Raw genomic sequence first — 21,780 nt, forward strand, 5'->3', positions numbered from 1 at the left:
TCATGATAAATCTAATAACATGTTTAAATGGGATAGAAGAGAGTGGTAAGAGTAAAAAAATTGTAAAATAATTATTGAGTTATGTGAATGACGAAATTAAGGATGACACTCACCAAAATATTATGTCGAGCATGTGTGAACATAATTAGTATAAGAAAATTATGGTACAGAGTAAGTATATTTGACATTTTTTTTATTCCAAAAGAATAAGATAAACATATATGGCACACACACCTTGAAAAAAATTAAAGAGAGAAAGAGATATGTGTGATGAGAGAAAAGAAAATAAAAAAACCAATAAAAAAAAGTCTAGCAAAATCTCAAAAATTTTGGTGAGATTGTTTGATAGGTATTTTATACTAAAAAGTCTAATGAAATTCATCGAAATCTTTCCTAAAAAATAATTCATCTAAATTTGTATATTTTTTAATACAAGAATACTTTTTATAAGTTATAAAAAATTCTAATTGAATACTATCAGATTTTATTGCTCTTGTTAAAAATTCTTTAAAATCTTAAATAATAACACGAGATTTATTTATACCATTTAAAAAACCTTTTAAAAATTTTAATTCAATACACCCCATAAAATATGAAGGAGTTAATGACAATCTCTGGGTATATAAATCTTAATACACAATTTACTTTCGGATATCACTTTTTGTTCAAGAACATATTTGCTCATTTTATAATGATGAATCTAGAATTATTGCAAAATTCAATAAATTGATCAATGTTTCTTAGTAACATAAATGATATTCCTACTTTAAGTTTCAACTAATGATTAACCTAAAGTAGAAATTGCATTAAAAAATTAACTGGTGTGAACATTATTAGGTCTATATAATACATCATGATTTGAAAAAAAGACTATCCAAACTTAAATATGTATTTTTTTTTTCCTTCTGACAATAAGGACAATATGTGAAAGAAAACTCATACCCTAAACTCTAACTTGTAGCATCCATTGGTTGCTTGTGTTTGATTTCATGGCTCATCTTTTTTTGCACCCCAACTACAACAGATCTATGAGAAAGTGTGGTTATCATTTTTTTCTCATACATAACTTTGTACCATTTTGAAAGAAATTTTTTTTTACTAATGATTTATATCACATCTCCTACATATGGTTTTCATTTAAATATTGCAAGCAAAGAGATTCAACTTAAAAGTATGAGTTATGTATTGTTATACTTTTCATCATATTAAGATGAGATAATAAAGAGTTTAATAAAATTTAAGGTTTTGTAACATTTTATAAACCTTAATGGCAAAGAATTTAGTAAAATTGAATGGTTATATCAAGATAATAAAGATGCACGCATTTAAGACTTGATTGATACATATTATGAATTTAAAGACTTTAATAAAATTTATGATCATAATAAATTTAGATTGTTAATAAAGTCATTACAAAATTGATTATGAATATGAAAAAAAAAGTGACAGAATAAATTTTTTTAATTTTAAAATTTTTTCCGTTGGGTATTAAAAAAGTTTAACATTGTGTTGAAAAATTATAAAAACATTACAAAAATTAATAGTCAAAAGCAAAATAAAATTGATATTATTTTATTTGGTAATAAATTACTCATTTTACACGGATTGAAAATGTTACTAAAAGGTTTTCTGAAGTTTCAAATAATAATAATAACTATACATATTACATGTCATCTTTAATCATATTTTTTAGAGGCAATTTAACATAGTGTATAAATGAATAAATATTATTATTATCAATCACAGTCAAAGTTTGGAATTTAAAGAGATTTTAGGTTTTAATCAAAGACTATGTATTATTATTATTATTATTATTATTATTATTATTATTATTATTATTAATGGTCTTAAATAATCAATGAACAAACATTTTTGTGTATATGGAGAAGATTCAAATATGAACATCCTTGATCTTTGTATGATCACTTCATGGTATGTTTAAATAACATTTTTGCGTGTTTTACAAAAAATTATAGTCAGTGACTTAAAAGTGGGAAAATATCGTGTTATATCCCTCATTGCAACGACAATTTCATATATTTAAATTCAATATCTTTAATAATTATATAAAATCATAAATATAAAATGTTGACCATAAAATCGTTAAATTAATTATAATAATTTTTTCATATAACTCTAAATATGCCTAACAATTGACCATAAAATAACTTGAAATATGAAAATAATTAAAGTTTCAAATAATAATAGTAATTGTACATTGTCATCTTTTAATCATAATTTTTTTAGCCAATTTAACGTAGTGTATAAATGAATAAATATTATTATTATTATTATTAATCACAGTCAAAGTTTAGGATTTAAAGATATTTTAGGTTTTAATCAAAGATTATATATTATTATTATTATTAATGGTCTTAAATAACCAATGAACAAACATTTTTGTGTATATGGAGAAGATTCGAATATGAATATCCTTGATTGGTCACTTGATGGTATGTTTAAATGACATTTTTGTGTGTTTTATAAAAATTATAGTTAGTGACCTAATAGAGGAAAAATATCATTATATCCCTTAGTGCAACGATAATTTCATAAATTTAAATTTAATTTCTTTAATAATTATATAAAATCATAAATATAAAATGCTGACCATAAAACCGTTAAATTAATTATAATATATATATATATATATATATATATATATATATATATATATATATATATAACTCTAAATATGCCTAATAATTGACCATAAAATAACTTGAAATATGAAAATAATTTTAAATATGTCTTATACCATTTGGCAAAATATATAATAATAACCTACCCCATTTACTTACTATGTTCACTTGCAAAATACATCATCACCATCACTTTGGATTGAGTGTGAGAATCCATCATGGACAATGGATATGAAATTTCAATTTTGGATTAAGAGTAAGATCTATCATAGGTATCAGATATTGAATTTCAACACATCATTAATCATAAAATCTCATTTCAAAATTATCGTGTCCAACATAATGAACATGAACTTCATGGTTTCCATTAAGTTTGTAAAATCCATAAATTTTTTCCAAAGTAAACATTAATATCAAGTATTTTTATGACTTCAACTTCTATCGATTTTTTCAGCATCCTTCAATTATGCATGGCCAACATCATTTTTTTGACACAAAAATCTACCTAAACACAAAATTTCCTAAAAAAAATATATTAACGAAATAAATTGAATAAACCTAATTGGAGGAACAAAAAAAAGTAGACTACAAAAAAAAAAAAACTCAATACCTCTCTAGGAACCAAATGGATAAATTATAACAATTTGTTATCATTAAAGTTGACAACATATTTGTTACTTTTTATTACTTGATAGATGATCATATTGTGATGTTTTATTACCTAGGAGAAAATAATTTTCATATTATGATATTTGGTATGGAATTATTTGAAATCATTTATCCATTTGGATTTCTTGCAATTATATTAATTGATAGAAGTTTTGATTTCTTTGCTTGCTTAAGTAATTTATGTAACATCGTAAACTAGTTTAACCATCATCATTTATTAATCAAGAAATAACTCCATGTGGATTCAACCTATAGGTTGAAGATCACAGTGTTCCTGAAATATGAAAGGGGGATCAGAAAAAGATCCATTGAGAATGGCAAAGGTAATAAGCTTGTTTGCAGCTTCTGTGGAATGGATCCCATCCCAACTGACATAGTTGTAGGGATCATTACAGGTTGTAGCTGGCATTATGCTTCCATTTATCTCTTTGGTATTGCCGCAAGAAACTTTTGGATCGAAGTTGTAGTCACCCCCTCCGTATCCACAACACGCTTTTGTACCATATTGAAGCCCTATTTCGTGAAAAGAAAATAAATAACAAACATAATAAAAATATTTTAGTCATATATAATAGCCAAAAGTGCGTCATAAAAATATCGTTCTAATATCTCAATTAAGTTTCTAAATAATATCAAATTAGAAATTTCTCTAATAAGTGAGAATCAACTTTGCAGTCTTAAAAGTATTAATTAAAATATCCAATTAACGAATTAGATAAAAATAAACCTTGGAAAACCAAATTGAGAGATAATGTATTTTGGGATCATAATTCTTATTATTAAACAAGGACAGATATTAGTGTTTGAACCATGAGAAGTGGGATGTTGGAAAAGCTCCAACAAGACAGAATGGGTGTCCACATAGATGACAGAAGCATCAGAAAGACTTTCTCTGGTTTGCTTCAATGTCTCTTTCAACATGTTATTATAGTTCAGTACCGCATTGTTGTAAGAAATCAAACATCCAAAATCATCAATGTTTGAACTATCATGAGGAAACTCCACCAAGAATGCAGGGTAACACCCAACTGGTGCAAGATTAAGAACCATAAATGTACGTCCTCCAAGATTATATAGCTCCTACAAATTTCATTAACCACAAACCAAATTAATAACATTTTTTTTTGTTTATGTAATTATCAATACTATATTTGAGTTGATGTTAACTGTTAAGGTAATCTCACCTTAATGGTGGCAACAATTTGTGAAACAACTTGAGGGAGGTACTCTTGTACTCCACCTACGCCAATGACTGCTAAGTTGAAAGTAAAATCATTTTGGCCAATGTAGAATGTGTAAAGAGAATTTCCAAATATGTCTGATGAAGGAAGTTTGATTCCTGAGGAACAATAAAAAAAAAAAAACTAATACACAACTAAAGAAATGAAAAAACATTTTTTTAGCTAGTACACCATGCCTAATGACATGTGTGATCTTTGTAATCAACCTCATGTAGTAAGATAAAATTTTATTATTTTGGTTTTCTATAAATGTATATAAGAAAAGATTAAAATGGGAACAAGGGAGTTAGTGCATATTATACCTTGCTCAACTTTTTCCTCAACTTTGGTTTTGAATTGCTTCATTTGGTTGAGTTGGATAGCAAGGGAAAAAGGACTGATACCAGTGACAAACAAAGAAGTATTAGGCATAAGCACGGTGGATGCCATTGTAGCATAGTTGGCCCCATGTTTATAATCAGATCCAATTGATTGCAGATATGGACTCAAAAATGGCAATCCAAGAGCTTGAGCTGCCAAATAAAAGCAATATAACTTATCTAAATTACTATTATTGCTGAAATAGCTTTTCTTATTGCGGTGAATAAAGCAAATTATGTTTCTTTTATAGTTAAAATAAAAACACAAAATTGACAAGTTGTTTGACACATAACAACTCAAGCATTACAAAATGTCTTTAATCAATGCAATATATGAAAAATGAATGATGACATATATGAGATACATTGCCAACTTTAACCGTTGGTGGAGATAATTTGTGCTTCCTGTACCCTAAACAAAACAAAAAAAAAACTAAAATTATGGATGTATAAGAAAGTAGTTTAGGTATTGCCAAAGACGTATTAAAAACTTTCTGTTACTTTTACAATTGATGTATAGAAGATATTGACTATCCATATCTTTAACAGCTATTTACAGCTAAGTGTCTTTGTCTTGGAAGGATAATTGCCACAAAAGGAAAGATACAACCGCAATAAAGGCAATGACTAAAGTGTTCCTATAATAAGATGAAAATGTAAGATATATGCAAAATAATCACAAATTAGGAGAATTTTACACAAATTTGTTAGATTTCTGCATTACAAATAGACCTTATGCCAGAAGATCAAGCACCAAATTTAACACATTGAGTTCTCAGTTTCTTTCTTTCCTGTTATATTCATTATTCTACTTATTTTAGTAGTTAGCACTCTGATATATAAATTAGAAGTAGAAGAAGTGACATTCACGAAACGCCAAATAGACAAAATAGGATCTCGTGATCTATCATGTCATGTGAACATTATATCTTAGTTTTTCTCTCTCTAAACATTCCAAACGTTTATAAGGTCTCACCTAATTAATTATTATAAAGATAGATACACAAGATTTTCATATGACATGTTCATTTGAAAACAACATAAGAGTTCTAAAATGTTAGTTAAATCTTGCTCAGTGTGTACTAAATGCATTTATAATAATTAAGGAATCCTTATGGCTCTATTGATGCTAAGAAAAAAAATAAAGAAAGAAAGAAAAATAGAAGCTAAAACATTCATTAAAATTAAATACTCCCTTGACTTTTTTCTACTTTGCGCTCCATAATATCCATATTCATGAGGAGAAATATCATATTTAATGCAAGTAATTAAGTAAATTCTCAACATAGTTAAAGTTAAAACATTAGGAAGCCTTATTGCCAAAGATGAATAAAGGTTGTTACTTACCAAGAAAATCAATAATGAGTCTTCCGTCTGAAGCCCTGCCTGCTGGTTTCTTAAAGTAAGTCATTCCATAAGGGCCAGACTCACCAGGAAAAGCAGCATAAAAACCACCTGTATCTGAATTTGAATCCCCAAAGTTGAAAATTGCCTTGAAATTACATTCACTGTGACTTAAACTGAACAAGCAAAGCAACACAATTGTGACAATGACAAAGAAATCGGCAGATACCTTTGGAATCATTTTTGAGAGCTTAAGGACTCTGTCATGCAAAGGCAATACTACTATATATGAAAAAAGTCATGGCAACCTTTCTTTCTTCCTGTTTATATTCGTAACAGCAATAATGTATGCCAATATTTGCTAATCATCCAACACATGGCAGATGGGCTATATACATTTTTTGGACGGTGTTGGAACTATATATGTAGATTACGTAACCACTTTAAACGAGTAATTGTAGTTGTAAAGTGTTGATGCATAGTTGACACCATTCCACATGTATAACATGCTATAAGCTGGTAGAGTGGAAAAAAGGAAGACACGTCTAAAATTTGCTCGCTTTGTAACTTCTATTTAATTTTAATTATTAATAATAGATATTCCAAGTCCATTTTATCCCAAAAAAAATATGTAATGAAAATGTGACAAAAGGTATGAACGAAAATTAAAATGCCATTTTTTTATGACTTTGATTTCATAATTAAAAGGTATATCAATGGCATTTCATTTCATTCCACCAGTTCACTTATGCTAATGTTGACTTATTAAAAATCACAACGCATATAAGCCATCTACAATGCACATAAATGACAAAAATAAAAAATGAGCAGTATAGTGTCCTTATGATGAGTTTGTACCTAGGTGGTCATGTTCAAATATGAAAAATCATCTATTAGTATTAAAACCCTAAAGAGCACGAAAATAATGCAATAATTAATTCTAAACATTTTTTTGGAAAAAGGATATTTTTTAAAAATAAAATAAAAGAGAGGTATATCAATAAAGGTGGGAGGTGTAAATAATAATTGACTAAACGTAATCCTTTTAGTAAAGGAGTGAATCCGATCCAACTCATTTTTCATTACATTATGGAAAACTCATTTTGGAATGTAATTTGTATTTTGTAATCAACTTTTCATAATATAATGAAAAGTGCAGAAAACAATAGTGGTATGGAGGAAGCAAAAACCCTAAAGTAAACCAGGCTAAACAAATTGGACTAGCCCAAACAACCCTAATGGTTCTAAAATAAACCAGGCTAAACAATTTGGACTATGGCTCATATGGCTTTCTGAATCCTAGTAGGCTAACTAGTAGCGGAAAATCGCATCACCGCCGTCAATTGCGACAGCAAATCAACGGCAGCACTTGCTCGTGACGATGGCGACACTTCATTATGCCCACACACTCACATGCCTCCTTTCAATTTGTCAGAACTCCTACCCATCTCAGTATCTCACGCCTTCTCTATTTTGGATTATAACAGGTATGCCTCTCTCTCTCTATTTAATTTAACTCTTCTAAAAGAAATATTTAAGAAAATGCATTAATAGTTTATTTTATAAATTATTATATACATGTATATATAAGTGTATTTTGTTTTTTTTAAGTGTATTTACTTTAAAAAAAGTTGAGTCCTTTATGTTTACCAATGTGACTGAGCATGCAAGATGAAGTTGAGATATTCAAAGTTTTCTGACTTGAGGTCGAATTTAATAAAGTCTTATCACCCTTAGGCCTTAATAATTATAATTATAATTTAAATGAATTTGAATCAGGGGTGGACCTACGTTGGTCCTTGTGGCCTTGCCCCCTAACTTTTTTCTTAAAAAAATATTTTATATATTATTTTACAATTAGAATAATTATTTTAATTTTGAGATGAATATAATTTCATTTAATTATCTTTTATCTCTTTTTTAAAAGTATAATTTTTCACTTTTAATAATTTTGTTTTTATAATTCATTATTTATATTTTAAATACTAACCGTTGCAATCAAACAATTTTATTTGCATTTCCTTTATACTTATTTAATTATAATTTATTTGAAAATTAAAGACTATTTATTAAATTTTACCAAATGAGCAGTTGACAAATACTGTATAAAAATTTGACAGTCTGAGTTCTGAGTCACAAATAAATGTTTTGTTTTTTTAACATTATTCTTCATATATTTTTTTACCCCACATGATATGTTGCCTGTAGATTTTGGAGAAGCAACCCAAATATTATTTTTTATTATCATAATAAATATCATTTTATTGCTATGAATTAAATGAAGGTTCTTAATGGCATGTGAGATTTAAAAAATCTGTAAATTTGGTTTAATTTTAAATTATTTATATATTTATTTTAATTATTATATTTTAAATAATTAAACATTTTTGAATAATATTTTAAATGAATATGTTAGATTTAAGATTTGATTGGATCAAAGTAAATTAAATAAATTAAAAATGAATCAAAATTATAATTTTTTTAAGCAAGCAAATTAAAAGATCTTTATTTTAAAAATAAAAAAATCAAAATTAAAAATTAACCTAAATAAAAGACCAAAATTACAAATTTAATGTTGTGTTTAAACGAGGAAAGAAAAAAAAGAAAAAAAAATGAGTTTGACACTTTACAGCTTCGGCATTCAAATTTAACTAGTATCTTAAATTTTTATTTTCTCTGTTCTGGTATTTTAAACCAAACACAACATTAACAGAGTGCATTTTTTTTCGTTCAGCCGAAATCGTGCTGAAGCAGCCAGCTAACCGTACGGGTTGAAGAAATGTAGAAAGCTGGAAAGGTTTCCGTAACAGTAAAAAAAAAGTTTACTACTATTAATGGAGGTGGAGACAGCAAAACTAATATCCCCATGTGACGTCGGGAGTCACGCGTGGGTCACTTGAAAAATAGAAAACCTCTGTTTCATTTTTCTTTCCGCCATAAATTCTCATTTCTATATCTTTACCTTCCTTCTTATATATTAAAATAATAATTTAATTTATTAATATCAATAAAAATGATTGAATTAATTTATTTATTATAAATTTTAATTTTATTTTAAAATTAATAATATTAAATATTATAAGAGATAATTATTTTTTAAAATTCAACACACAAGTATGTATATGTTATTGATAACTTAATAAATACATTCACCTTTATAAGTATATATTATTAATAAATTTCACAATAATTTGAAATTAAAATTAAACTAATAATTTTTATAATTAAAATTAATAAAATAATATATTTTATTTCTTATATATAAGATTTAAAAAATATTAAATATTTTTTATTTTAATCTTTCGATTCATTAGAGAGAAAAACTCTCATTAATATGAAGTTTGAGTAAAATATTTAAAGTTATTATATGTAAATTATAAAATATTTAATGAAAATAAAATGCTAGTATTATATTTAAATTATATATTCTTATTTAATATTCTAATCCTTATACTTACACCATTAATCAGATTTTAAATCTATAACAACTATTAGTGTTGTTTTTTACGTTTAACATCTATTAGTTTTGGATGAAAGAAAAGACTAGAAGATCTAAAGTAGTATTTCATACAAATGATGACTTTAAATTAGAGATAAAATAAATAAATATGAATTGTACGTATTTTTTATCTAGTTAGAAAGACAAAAGATAAAAGAGTTAATTTTTATAAAAAAAAAAAGTTTAATTATTACTTCTGTCATTTTACTAATGTTATTTGGTGAATTAGTTTTCTCATTTCTTTATAAATGGATTAATATTTATATATTTAAATTATTTTATAATATCCTTCTATTACAAATCACGACGATTTAAATAACTTTAATATAATTATTTTATACCTTAAACAAACTTATCATCTTAACATATTATAATTAGATAATTATATATAACTTTTTATATTATCAGTGTCAATACATGACCTTTTTGTTTTGTTTATTTATTTATTAATTTGATATTCAATATTTAAAAAAACAAAAACTTAACACTCTAGTGCATCGCAGATCGTTCATATATATGCCATTTTCAATTTTATGATTGAACTTTCATTCTTATTTTTTCAATTTGTGATGTGAACACATTCATGCTGATGTAACATTCTAAAATATTAAAATATTAATATTTTTGTTATATATTAAATGTCAAATGATCGAACATATTAAAATTGCATAACTAAAATAATAAAAATATTTTTAAAAAAAAAACAGAGAAACTAAATTTGCAAGATGATAATAAGAGAATTAAACGTACAATTAAGTTCAACAAAAATCCTTTATTTCTCTTTTTCTGTAATCTATAATTGTTTCAAAAAAATGTTAATTTGATATTTGATATTTAAAAATAAAATAAAAAATGTAACACTCTAATGTATTGCGAATCATTCATATGTATGCCATTTTCAATTTTATGGTTCAACTTTCATTCTTATTTTTCAATTTACATGTCAACACATTTATATTGATGTAACACTCCACTATATTGACATATTAATATTTTTGTTATATACTAAATGTCAAATTATCAAACAGATTAAAATTACATAATTAAAACAATAAAAATTAATTTCACAAGAAAATAGACTAAATTTGTAAAATATCATAATAAGAGAATTAAACGTACAATCAAGCCCAACAACAATCCTTTATTTCTCTTTTTCTATAATCTATAGTTTTTTTTATAAAAAAAAAACTCTCTTCTTACTTTCATATTTCCAGCTTTATGAATCACTAATATAGGGTGTTACATATAGTTGTAAATTCATATATATATATATATATATATATATATATATATATATATATATATTACATAATTATGTTTCTTTTTTTATACAAGAGCTGAAAAAAGCACAGAATCAAAATTATATTTATTGTTAAAGTTTATTGTGGTTTTTACTTTTAATTATATTGTTGATTTGCATATGGATTAGAAGTTGCAGAATTGTAACCGTCTAAGGTAAAATGTGATTTATCAAAATAAAGATTGACAAAATGAAACGAAAGAATGTAAGTTGATGTACGTGTTGTCACCGTTGTTACTATATTATTGTAACATTGTATAGTCATGGTTAAATTGATGTATGCAGATTGTGTGGGAGCTATACACCAACCAAGTTATCAAATCATTCTCAAGAGTACACCAATAAAGGATGATTGTATGGAAAAACAATTGTTTCATTAATATGTTTTAATGTTTGCAAGAAACATCAACCACATAGAGTAAGGTGACAATCTGAGATGTCATGTGACAATTTTTGTTTATTTTTTTAAAATAGCACGTTATCGACATGTTTGGTCACAATTTTATTTTTCTTCAAGAAAACACACTAAAATTAACTACATAACTTAATAATTTTTCCTCTAAAAAAACTTAATACTTTTTTGCTAACGTGACAAAAATAATATCATTTTAGTAAAATGTTTTAAACCCTATAAAAACATATGACGTGAAAATAAAGCTGAAATGGCAAATATTGAAATTCAATTAATTTGAAATAATCGAAATCATCACTTGTATTATATATGTTTTTCACTTAAAACGAATGCAAAAATCACTCCTATGATCCTATCAGGCTATCAGTCCTATGTACATTTGCAATGCGTCATCGATGAAGAGAGATTATTATATGTCTTGAAAATAAAATTCGAAGAATACTATAAGGCATTTTCGTAAACGCACGCGCGCGCGCGCACACACACATATATATATATATATATATATATGTATATATATATATATATATATATAATATTCTACTGACAAATTAATTATTCATGCTACTTTTTTATTTGAAAAACGATTTTCATAAAAAAAATATTTTTGAATGTTATTCATAGAAAATATCATGACTCATAATATAACTAAGAATCAAACTATTTTATAGTAAGCATCTCATTTTCTAGGATAAAGTAACAAATATTAATGATAAACCAAGACCAATATTTCATACATATGCAAAATAAATCACGCATGTAATATTAACTGTAGAATTTTTATTATTAATGAATGAGAATGTTTATATTAACTTTAAAGGAGCTAAATCCTACTATGAGAACAAAAACATACAAGTGAATAATGTGGATTTTATTATTTTGATACCGGATTTACTCATACATATTACATAACTAAAGATAAAAAAACAACTAAGAGCGTGGAATTTATTTCTATATTCTAGCTTAATTTAAAAATTTAATCTCAATTGATTTTTATCAATTCTTTTCTTTTTACCAAACAGACCTTAAAAGATGTATATATTAAGTAAATAAATAAATATTTTTTTATTCTCTATATTTTTGTTTGTTCTTATCTTTAGTCTTTGATGTTTCATATTATTTAATTTAATTTTTGTATTTTATTGAAGACATATTTTTAGTCCCTCCTTATATATATATATTTTTCATAGATGATGTTAATTATTGGAAAATGAGTTATTATTAGTTATTGTTTTCGTGCAACAACAATCTTTTCCCACATACACATTCCTTTTGTCTTGATTTTGAAGAACACGCTATCGATATAAATATCGATGAAAAACTATACGAACTCATAAATATGTAACATGAATTGTTAAAGGATGCAGGTGGAATGAAATACTTAAAAATTAGGGTCCAATGTGTTTAGGGAAAACATTTTAATGACTTTTAAAAAAAAATCCATGTCATTATAATTAACTTTAAAAATAAAAAAACTCACTATTAATTCTAACAGATAAAATTAATGTCTTATATGAAAATTATGTAAAGGGACTAAAAATATATATTTTTAAGTAAAATACAGAAATTAAATTGAATGATATGAAATTTCATAAATTAAAAAAATGAAAATATGAAGAATAAAAATATTTTTTCCTTAAATAAATAATATAAAAAATATGTAACTATTTTTGGTTGGTGTGTTTAGGCTTTGCTGGCAAATGCGGTCTCATATCATCGTGTAAAGGCGTGGCGGATTCTGAACTGTTGGATTAAGAACAGGAGTGGGTCCCCCGGTTTCATTTTCCAAAGGAGACACGTGTGAATGAGTTGGAATAAAATGTGCAAATCGGTTATTGGTGAGTCACCGGACATAAGACTTATTAGTAACTACTACAACGCTATATTAGTCATATTTATCAATGCAATTATAAGATTAACTTAATAATAAAAATAATAAAAAAAGAAAAAAAAAATATATATATATATATATATATATATATTTTTTTTTTTTTTTTGAAACTGTTATATATTCATGAACATTTAGAGAATCATATCAAATCCAAAGACACTATCTGTTTTTTTTTTTTGCTCTACTGTCTGTTATTATACCATGAACACTTATTATTAGTAATATTATTTCAAATAGTACATGAAGTAGTTATATTCAATAATTTGTATAAAAAATTAGATGTTTGAAACTAGTTGAATAATAAAATAATTGTATTTGTATTTGTTTTTGTTTAAACACAAATACTTTTTTTTTTACTGAAGGTAATATTGTCCATGCTAAAAAAAATTACTAATGGACAAAATTAATTCTCTAAGTATATATTTGTATTTTTTTAATAATTTTTGTGGACTCATTTTGTACCCAAACTCCTTCAAGGATAATTGTTCTATCCATAACGAGTATTTAATGCAAAATTTAATTTCAGTTTATTTTTTTTTCTTTTGAACTCTTCTTATTTCTCTTTTAAGATGTTCTTTTTTTTATTAGTAAAAATCAAACTAGATGCTTGTAAGTTGTAACATATTTTTATGTTGACATTGAAAAAGTATGCATTTAACATTTTAATAAAAACAAGTATTTAATAGCTAGGAAGAGTATTAAAATAAGTGGGCCAATAAATTTTGACTTACTAGTAATATTTACCGCACCATATAAAACAACAAAACAAGGTATTTTAAGCACGGGGCAGTTAAAAATGTTACTAGGAGATTAGAAGTGTTTGTAAGTTGTAACACATTTTTTTATTACAATCTTTCTCATAAATTTTATTTTATTATTATTAAAGTTTATTATAAATATAAAATTACGAGTAAAATTTATTAAATAAGGAGTAGATTCACATAATTTTGTAAATTTTAATTAATAATCGAGAGTTTGTTAATAAAAAATATAACACATTTTTTTTAATTTACTTTCTATTGTTCACTGAAATTTATTAAAAAAATAATAATTAGCAAGTTTTCCTTCTTATTCAAACAGTTTTTTTTTGTTTTTTTAATAAATTTTAATAAACAATAAAATATTGATTAAAAAATATATTAAAAATGTGTTACTAATATTTCTGAATCCTATAAAACAATCTAAGAAGCACAATTTATTGTTAGTTCTGATTTAAAAATTATTGATTTCTCCTAACTTATTAAATCAAAACTAATTTTAGATATGAAAGATTGTTGTTTCGTTGATAAAAAAAATGTTGTATATGAAAAAAGTCAAACACAAATTTTTGGGTTAAATAAATTATTTCTTTCCATTTAAACGCACGAAACCTTAGAGGATTGAGAGAATTAAAGAGAAACAATCTATTGGTACATATGATAATAACTTTTGCGCAAAATCCAGACCCATCACAGAGAGAATGGAGTGCTGCATAATCGGTTGCACTTTTTTTTTTTTTTTTTTCTCCTGTCTCATTAGCAAGCCATATAGATTATGGACCTTTCAGTATCACTAGTAGTAGTCAGCATCTCACCATCACAGAGTAGAATTGCCATGTTTAATTTGTCAAGGACGAGTTAAATACTCCATTAATGGCAGTTTCTGGCCATTAACCATAAAAAGACACCGTTGCCACCTCTTAACCCTTAACTTTGAAAACGAATTTAAATAATCGTTGGACTTAATCATAGGTTATAGCTAAAGCCTTGAAAAGGGATAAGGAGAAATAAAAAAATGTTGCACTTGTGAAGCAAAAAAGTAAGGAAAAGATCAGAAACAGTTCTCCCTCCATACAAGGCGTGCGTGACGAAAGAGAATTGATTGTAAATGAGTAGTGGTGGATTCCAAATGACCTATTCAATTTAGTTTAACGAAATGAAATGCTACTATTAATTAATAATGTGAATCTGAAAGGGCACGTAAGGCAAAGGCAGGCACATGACATGAATGAAGATGCGTTGTGTTGTGTGGTGTGGCTTAGCTAGGCTGGACCCCTAACACAAGACGCGTAGATCGATTCCCTGACCAGCACGTGTACGCCTCTGCTCACGTTCGAATAAACAAATCGCCACCTCAACCACCACCACACCGTATATACCATATACATACGCTCTACGTATACGCCCACCCGCACATACGACACGTGTGTGGTGACGTGGGCTTCTTCGCCTTCGCGCTCCTTTTTCTTCTTCACCACCACCACCATACCCCATCTTTGCGTTATGGCACACACACAGCTCTTTCCCTCTTTTTTTTAGAGAGAGAAAATGCAGAGTTAACCACCTTAACCTTAATTGCTTCTCCAAACCTTAATCTTTTTTTTTTTTAATTTTTTATTTTTTTGAGGATACTTGGAGCTACCAGGACTAGTTTTTTTTTTTTACCCTTGTTTCTTTTTTTGACACGTTGTTTTGTGAGGATAATAATTGGCCAATTGGGTATCTAGTCAGGTACGTGGAATTCTGCAGTGCTGTTGGTCCAAAGTTTTGATTTTGAATGCTTTCCGTATCTGTGGTATGACAAAAATTGAATGTATGTGTGTGAAAGTTTGAAGTTTCATGGTTTGGGAGTGAGTGAAAGTGGAATAGATTATATGCTTCAGTTTAGATTTTTCTTCTTTGGAAACACCAAAACAACTTAAGGATACCGTAAATTTGTTGTTTCTTTTTTTCCTTTTTTGAATTTTTAGCTAATTAAACAAGAAGGTTCTAATTGAGGTTCAACTGGATCTCGTTTTGCATCTGCGACAGTTTTGAATTTGAGTGCTTTCTATGTGTTGATTTGCTTAGTGAAGCGTTTTTCATTTCACGTTGATTATTTTTTTTCTTTTGGACTCATGCTAATTTTGTGAAATTCGTTTTCCTGTAACTGAAGAGGGTCTGGATCGGAGCTCAAATCTGTTAAATTATTGTCTGTGGACGTTAAGGTAGCTAATTCAGGAGTTTCATTCGTTTTCTCAGCTTCCTTGATTCGTGTGAAAGTGAAAAATGTTTTGTTTGGAAGGGTATTTTTGTCATTTAGCTACCGGATGGTGTTGTTGGGACGGATTATATAGTAGGTCTGTTGCGTGTGTCCTTCCCTTTCTATCCGGCTTGTGGAGTGCTCAAATGACAGAATTGACCATCTACCATTCTGTCTTTGACTCTTGTGTCCACCTTGGATTGAATTATCTGTAGCTTTCCATTAATACTGCAGCCTTTACTGAAAGGTATTTGTGAAATCTCACTCTCTAAAACAAGGAAACGGTGAAGTTGAACTGTGTTGTGTTGGTACCTTCTCTGATGGCCCGGTAGTACCAGTACTGTTTAAGCATTTACTCTGTCTATAATTAATTGTGAAGTTATGTAATTTTTGTCCACTGTTGGACTTCTCGTCAGTATAGATCAGTCGGCTATTCTGACATGTGGTTTTGAAACTTAGTTCACTCTGTCAACTCCATCGTGAATTTGTTATAGTTAGCTATACCATGATTGTCTTCTTTGGTGGATGTTAGATTATTCACTCTGAGACTGGTTGAATCTCTTGTAAAGGTTATGCTGGAGATGGGAAATTAACCATTCAATTTTCCATCTAGGAAATTAGAATTTTTGTGTGATGCTTTCATATGCTAGCCTAGAAGGTGAAATAAAAAGCAAAAGTTTTTTTTTGCAATATTTCTTTGTCGTTGAATCTGTCTGTTGATACGTAGTTTTTACTTTTTTATACATAGTGAACCAGATTTCCAGCTGCTTTTATGTAGTTGCTAAAACATCTCTAACTACTTTGATGTAATAATGATGTATTTTATAAATTCCTGCACTTATGTTAAACCCTCCCTCTCCTTTTTATTTTTTTTTAAAAACAATTTATCGAGTATTAATTTGAAATTGCTGGACTTGCCCCCTTCCGCTTTTCTAGTGTGTTACTTGTATAACTTATCTATGACAGTAAAATGTTTATAATTAGTAAAGATTATGTTATGCAGGTTACCAAGATTATATAGGATCATGTGTAGATTTTAGATGGCAGAAATCTTGGTTTATGAATTTTGTCTTGTCCCTTGCAATATTTTCATGCCGATAATAATTAACAAGCTGACATGGCTCCTGTTAATGCAGTTGAGACATTTTTCAAGAAGTAGTAAAGCTCCTTCTACAATATTTTTTGACTTGGTGCTTTCCTTTTGGATCTTACAATGGGAAACAGTGAGGAAGAGAAATCTACTAAGACTGAAAAGCCTTCTTCACCTGTAACAATGGTGAGCTCATAAGAGTGTATCTTGGTGTTGAGACATTTGTAAGAAGCTTAAATTTTAATGCTATTGTAATTGTGAACAGGATCAGGCGAATCAGACCAACCAGACCAATATTCATGTCTATCCTGATTGGGCAGCCATGCAGGTTACCTACATTTTGCCTTGAATTACTTTGTCTGTTATCGACTGAAGTATTCATTCTATTTTCTTGTTAGCTAGCTTCAATTTAAACTAATGCTCTCAAATCTTAGTTGTTAAGCTTTACTACTGCCACTCGGTCAATTACTGTCATGTCAATGATTGGGGTGAAATCCTCCTGTTAATAATCACTTACATTATTTCTTCCATGCTTCAAAGTCAAGTGATCTGCAGCTACATCTTCCTGGGAAGACACCAGCTATTTTTTATTTAAATGCTGTTACTGTATTTCCATTTTCTTTTTTGTGGATGAAGCAATGAGCTGATGAAAGCTTCTTATATTCCCTCTTGTGAATTACTGTTCATTCTCTCTGAATATAAATATTAGTGTGCAGGTCCTGCGGTGCATTGTATTTTCTATTCTGTAGTTTGTGGGTTGCTATCAATATGTACCCCTAATCAACGTCAGACTGAAATTATGCACTGAATTGCTATTGGATTTGGGAATCAGTTGGGGTAATATCTAGGATGAGATGTGCTTTGTCCCTGGATTGCTTAATCTTTAAAAGAAATATTGATTTGATGTTATAAAACTATTAATTTTATCCCTTTCAAATTGGTTCACCCAGCAAGTTTTTAAGTGTATTTGGCCTCTAGTGTAGTGAATAGTGACTGTATTTATGATTTAAAGTGTCTGCTATATCTTCAGGCATATTATGGGCCAAGAGTCACCATGCCACCATACTACAACTCAGCTGTTGCTTCTGGTCACGCTCCTCACCCGTACATGTGGGGGCCACCACAGGTAGTAGTACCTATGTGCAATCATTTGTATGTTCTATGATTTCCTTTTTTTTTTTTTTTTGCATGTTTTGTATGTATCCTAGATGACAGGGATGAGTAACTTGCTAACTTACTATTTCTTCCAGCCTATGATGCCACCTTATGGGCCTCCTTATGCAGCAATTTATCCACATGGAGGGGTTTATACTCACCCTGCAGTTCCTATTGTAAGCTTGTGTTCTTGCAATTTCCTTTTGTCTTTTATGCTTTTTTTTATTACTATTTTTTTGTTATTGGAGCTAGTGTTCTTTCTCTGTAGTACAAATTGGTTTATTTATATGTACTAAAAATGGATCAATAAGGATTACAGATGCTAAGAATATAGTGAGATGTGATTCTGCTGTTTCTGTTGGGCCTAGGTAATTTCAGAGTTATTTATACCTAGCTGCATGTCAGCTTTCATTAACCTCTCCATGGCTTGACAACCTTAATGTAATGAAATCTTGATTAATATATACCCTATAAAATAGGCAATAACAGAGGCTTTTCATCCTCTAGTAGTATGCTTTTTTGGAATTTTCATGCATTTTCTTATGAATTATATTTATAAAATACAGGGGCCACTTACACATAGTCAAGGAGTTCCGTCTTCACCTGCTGTAAGTTGTAATTTCCTGAGATCAATTCATACTAAAGTCCTTGAAAATCTATTTATGCTTGGTTTTGAATTGGTGTAACAATGCAGGCTGGGACTCCTTTGAGCATAGAGACACCACCCAAATCATCTGGAAATACTGATCAGGGTTTAATGAAGAAATTGAAAGAGTTTGATGGACTTGCAATGTCAATTGGCAATGGCCATGCTGAAAGTGCAGAGCGTGGAGGTGAAAACAGGCTCTCACAGAGGTTCGTTGATCTGTTCTCTTTTTGTATGAATATTTTTAATGACATACTTTCTGAGTTTGTCGATATCCCCCTTTCTTCTTATGTTGGGGGTGGTGGAGAGGGGAAAATCTGTCATTTGAAACTCTTTAGTAAGTTAAACCTACTTTCTCTCCTCCTGTCTAGAATGGTGGTCCATGAGTTGGTTATTGTAATGGAGTCTTATGGTTGACTGAATGATTTACTCATGATGTGAACAGTGTGGATACTGAGGGTTCCAGTGATGGAAGTGATGGCAACACTTCAGGGGTGAGAACTTGCTTGCAATTAGCATTTCTTTTTCCTGCACTTTGTTGACCATATGAAATTGTTCACCTGCAGTCTATTTTTCTTTAAAATGGTTCGACAAAATTGAAACATTAAAATATGATACTTGCCCATCTTATGCTCAGGCTAATCAATCAAGAAGGAAAAGAAGCCGTGAGGGAACACCAACCACTGGTATGACTCTGTTCTTCACCAAGTGTCACATCTTGATGAATAATAGAGTTGTCCTGGGATCACAATTATTCTTTTGTCATCATCACAGTACACATGGTGTTCAATCCGTTTATTGAGTTGTGTCTTGATAAATTAAATGCTGTTACAAAATATTTGTTCAGTAAGATGAAATTGCCAAAGTTTTTAACTTTGCCATTAGTTTGACAAAGGTAGCAGACTCTTAAGATGGGCTTTATTGCAATTACAGACATGATACAGTATAGGTATTTGGGGTCTTATGGTTGCATTTTTACTAATAAAATGTGTTCCCAGCCAAAGTGTGTTATTTTTATCTACAAGCATCTGAAGCTTAGAGTAGAATATCAATGTACTTGGCGTTGATGGTTGTTCTTTTCTGCACTGTACAAGCAGATGGAGAAGGGAAAACTGAGATACAAGGCAGTCCAATTTCCAAAGAGACTGCAGCTTCTAATAAGATGTTGGGAGTTGTCCCTGCCAGTGTTGCAGGAACAATAGTTGGACATGTAGTTTCTTCAGGTATGACCACTGCACTGGAGCTGAGAAATCCTTCCAGTGTTCATTCTAAAACAAGTGCCCCACAACCTTGTCCAGTATTGCCTGCAGAAGCTTGGGTACAGGTATGATCCACATATAATTCATCTTAGCAGTTCAGATCATATGTGTAAAACATGTTGTAGTAATAATGCAGTATCCTCATCTTTTGCTGACACTAAAGTAATTCTTGTGGGTATGTTTGGATTCCTTAGAATGAGCGTGAGCTGAAACGGGAGAGGCGGAAACAGTCAAATCGAGAATCTGCTAGAAGGTCCAGACTAAGGAAGCAGGTATAAATATTGGGGGTTTCTTCAAAAACATTGTTAACCTTTTTATTACTTGTATGTTTGTCAATTAAGAATCATAAATTGGACAGTAAGCAGTTTCTTTCTTTATTACACACTTGCACATTTGTTGCACGTCATTCCTGTGCATGCATCCCCCAAGAAAAACAAAGTAAAGATTATATAGTCTATAGGGTTGTTAGTGCTCATGTTCCTGCTGTTCAGGCTGAAACTGAAGAACTGGCACGAAAAGTTGAATCCTTGAATGCTGAGAATGCAACACTGAAATCAGAAATTAATCGACTGACTGAAAGTTCTGAAAAAATGAGGGTGGAAAATGCTACATTAAGGGTATTGTTCAACATACTATTTCTCATTACACATGCATTACGTTGTTACTTTGTAATGCTGAGTGTCATATTGTTTTTGACTCAGGGAAAACTTAAAAATGCTCAACTGGGACAAACCCAAGAGATAACTTTGAAGATAATTGACAGCCAGAGGGCTACACCTGTAAGTACAGAAAACTTATTATCAAGAGTTAATAATTCCGGTTCTAATGATAGAACTGTGGAGGATGAGAATGGTTTTTGCGAAAATAAACCAAACTCTGGTGCAAAGCTGCATCAACTGCTGGACACAAGTCCTAGAGCTGATGCTGTGGCAGCTGGTTGATACAGAAAACCAGTAATTGTACTGGCTGATCAGGTAGTTTTGGCATATTACAAGCCCAAAATTACTGCTAACAATTTCCTGAGGGATGGATCAGCTGAATTTTAGTATCCAAATCCATCAAAATCAGAACTAATTCATTGCTTATCAGTTTACCTAGGACCTAAACTCTGTATTCTATTAGATTTGACAAAAATGGATGACCAAGTTTGTAAAATGAAGAGAACTAGAGATTTCAGATTGGAGGGGGTTTGTTGAAACGCTACATAATTGCGTATGTATTAACGATTGGTGTGGAGACTTTCTAATGATATCTACGCAGTTATTCTGCCTTA

General features: G+C 28.9%; 2 protein-coding genes across 10 annotated transcripts; one reads left to right on the top strand and one right to left on the bottom strand.

Moving 5' to 3' along the window:
• Positions 1-3,507: 3,507 nt before the first annotated feature.
• LOC100813037 (GDSL esterase/lipase At4g01130) lies at positions 3,508-6,563 on the bottom strand. 2 transcript variants are annotated; one of them, XM_006577273.4, is made up of 5 exons: positions 6,259-6,563; positions 4,855-5,064; positions 4,496-4,650; positions 4,251-4,391; positions 3,508-3,824 (listed from the first exon to the last, which is right to left on the bottom strand). In XM_006577273.4, exons 1-5 carry the CDS (start codon positions 6,494-6,496, stop codon positions 3,732-3,734), a joined length of 837 nt encoding a protein of 278 aa, XP_006577336.1. In that variant the 5' UTR covers positions 6,497-6,563; the 3' UTR covers positions 3,508-3,731. The 2 variants fall into 2 exon arrangements, with proteins under 2 accessions (XP_006577336.1, XP_003520865.1); XM_003520817.5 differs by having other exon boundaries at positions 4,121-4,391; positions 6,259-6,558.
• A 9,050-nt stretch (positions 6,564-15,613) lies between these two features.
• Positions 15,614-21,780, top strand: BZIP77 (bZIP transcription factor bZIP77). 8 transcript variants are annotated; one of them, NM_001349301.1, is made up of 13 exons: positions 15,614-15,846; positions 17,494-17,633; positions 17,713-17,775; positions 18,478-18,576; positions 18,698-18,778; positions 19,169-19,210; positions 19,297-19,457; positions 19,694-19,742; positions 19,886-19,934; positions 20,346-20,572; positions 20,702-20,779; positions 20,999-21,124; positions 21,209-21,654. In NM_001349301.1, exons 2-13 carry the CDS (start codon positions 17,571-17,573, stop codon positions 21,446-21,448), a joined length of 1,278 nt encoding a protein of 425 aa, NP_001336230.1. In that variant the 5' UTR covers positions 15,614-15,846; positions 17,494-17,570; the 3' UTR covers positions 21,449-21,654. The 8 variants fall into 8 exon arrangements, with proteins under 8 accessions (NP_001336230.1, NP_001336229.1, XP_040869758.1 ...); NM_001349300.1 differs by having other exon boundaries at positions 18,478-18,573; XM_041013824.1 differs by lacking the exon at positions 15,614-15,846 and adding an exon at positions 15,868-16,322 and having other exon boundaries at positions 21,209-21,780.

The sequence above is a fragment of the Glycine max genome, chromosome 3, assembly GCF_000004515.6.
Source record: "Glycine max cultivar Williams 82 chromosome 3, Glycine_max_v4.0, whole genome shotgun sequence".
Taxonomy (NCBI): Eukaryota; Viridiplantae; Streptophyta; class Magnoliopsida; order Fabales; family Fabaceae; genus Glycine; species Glycine max.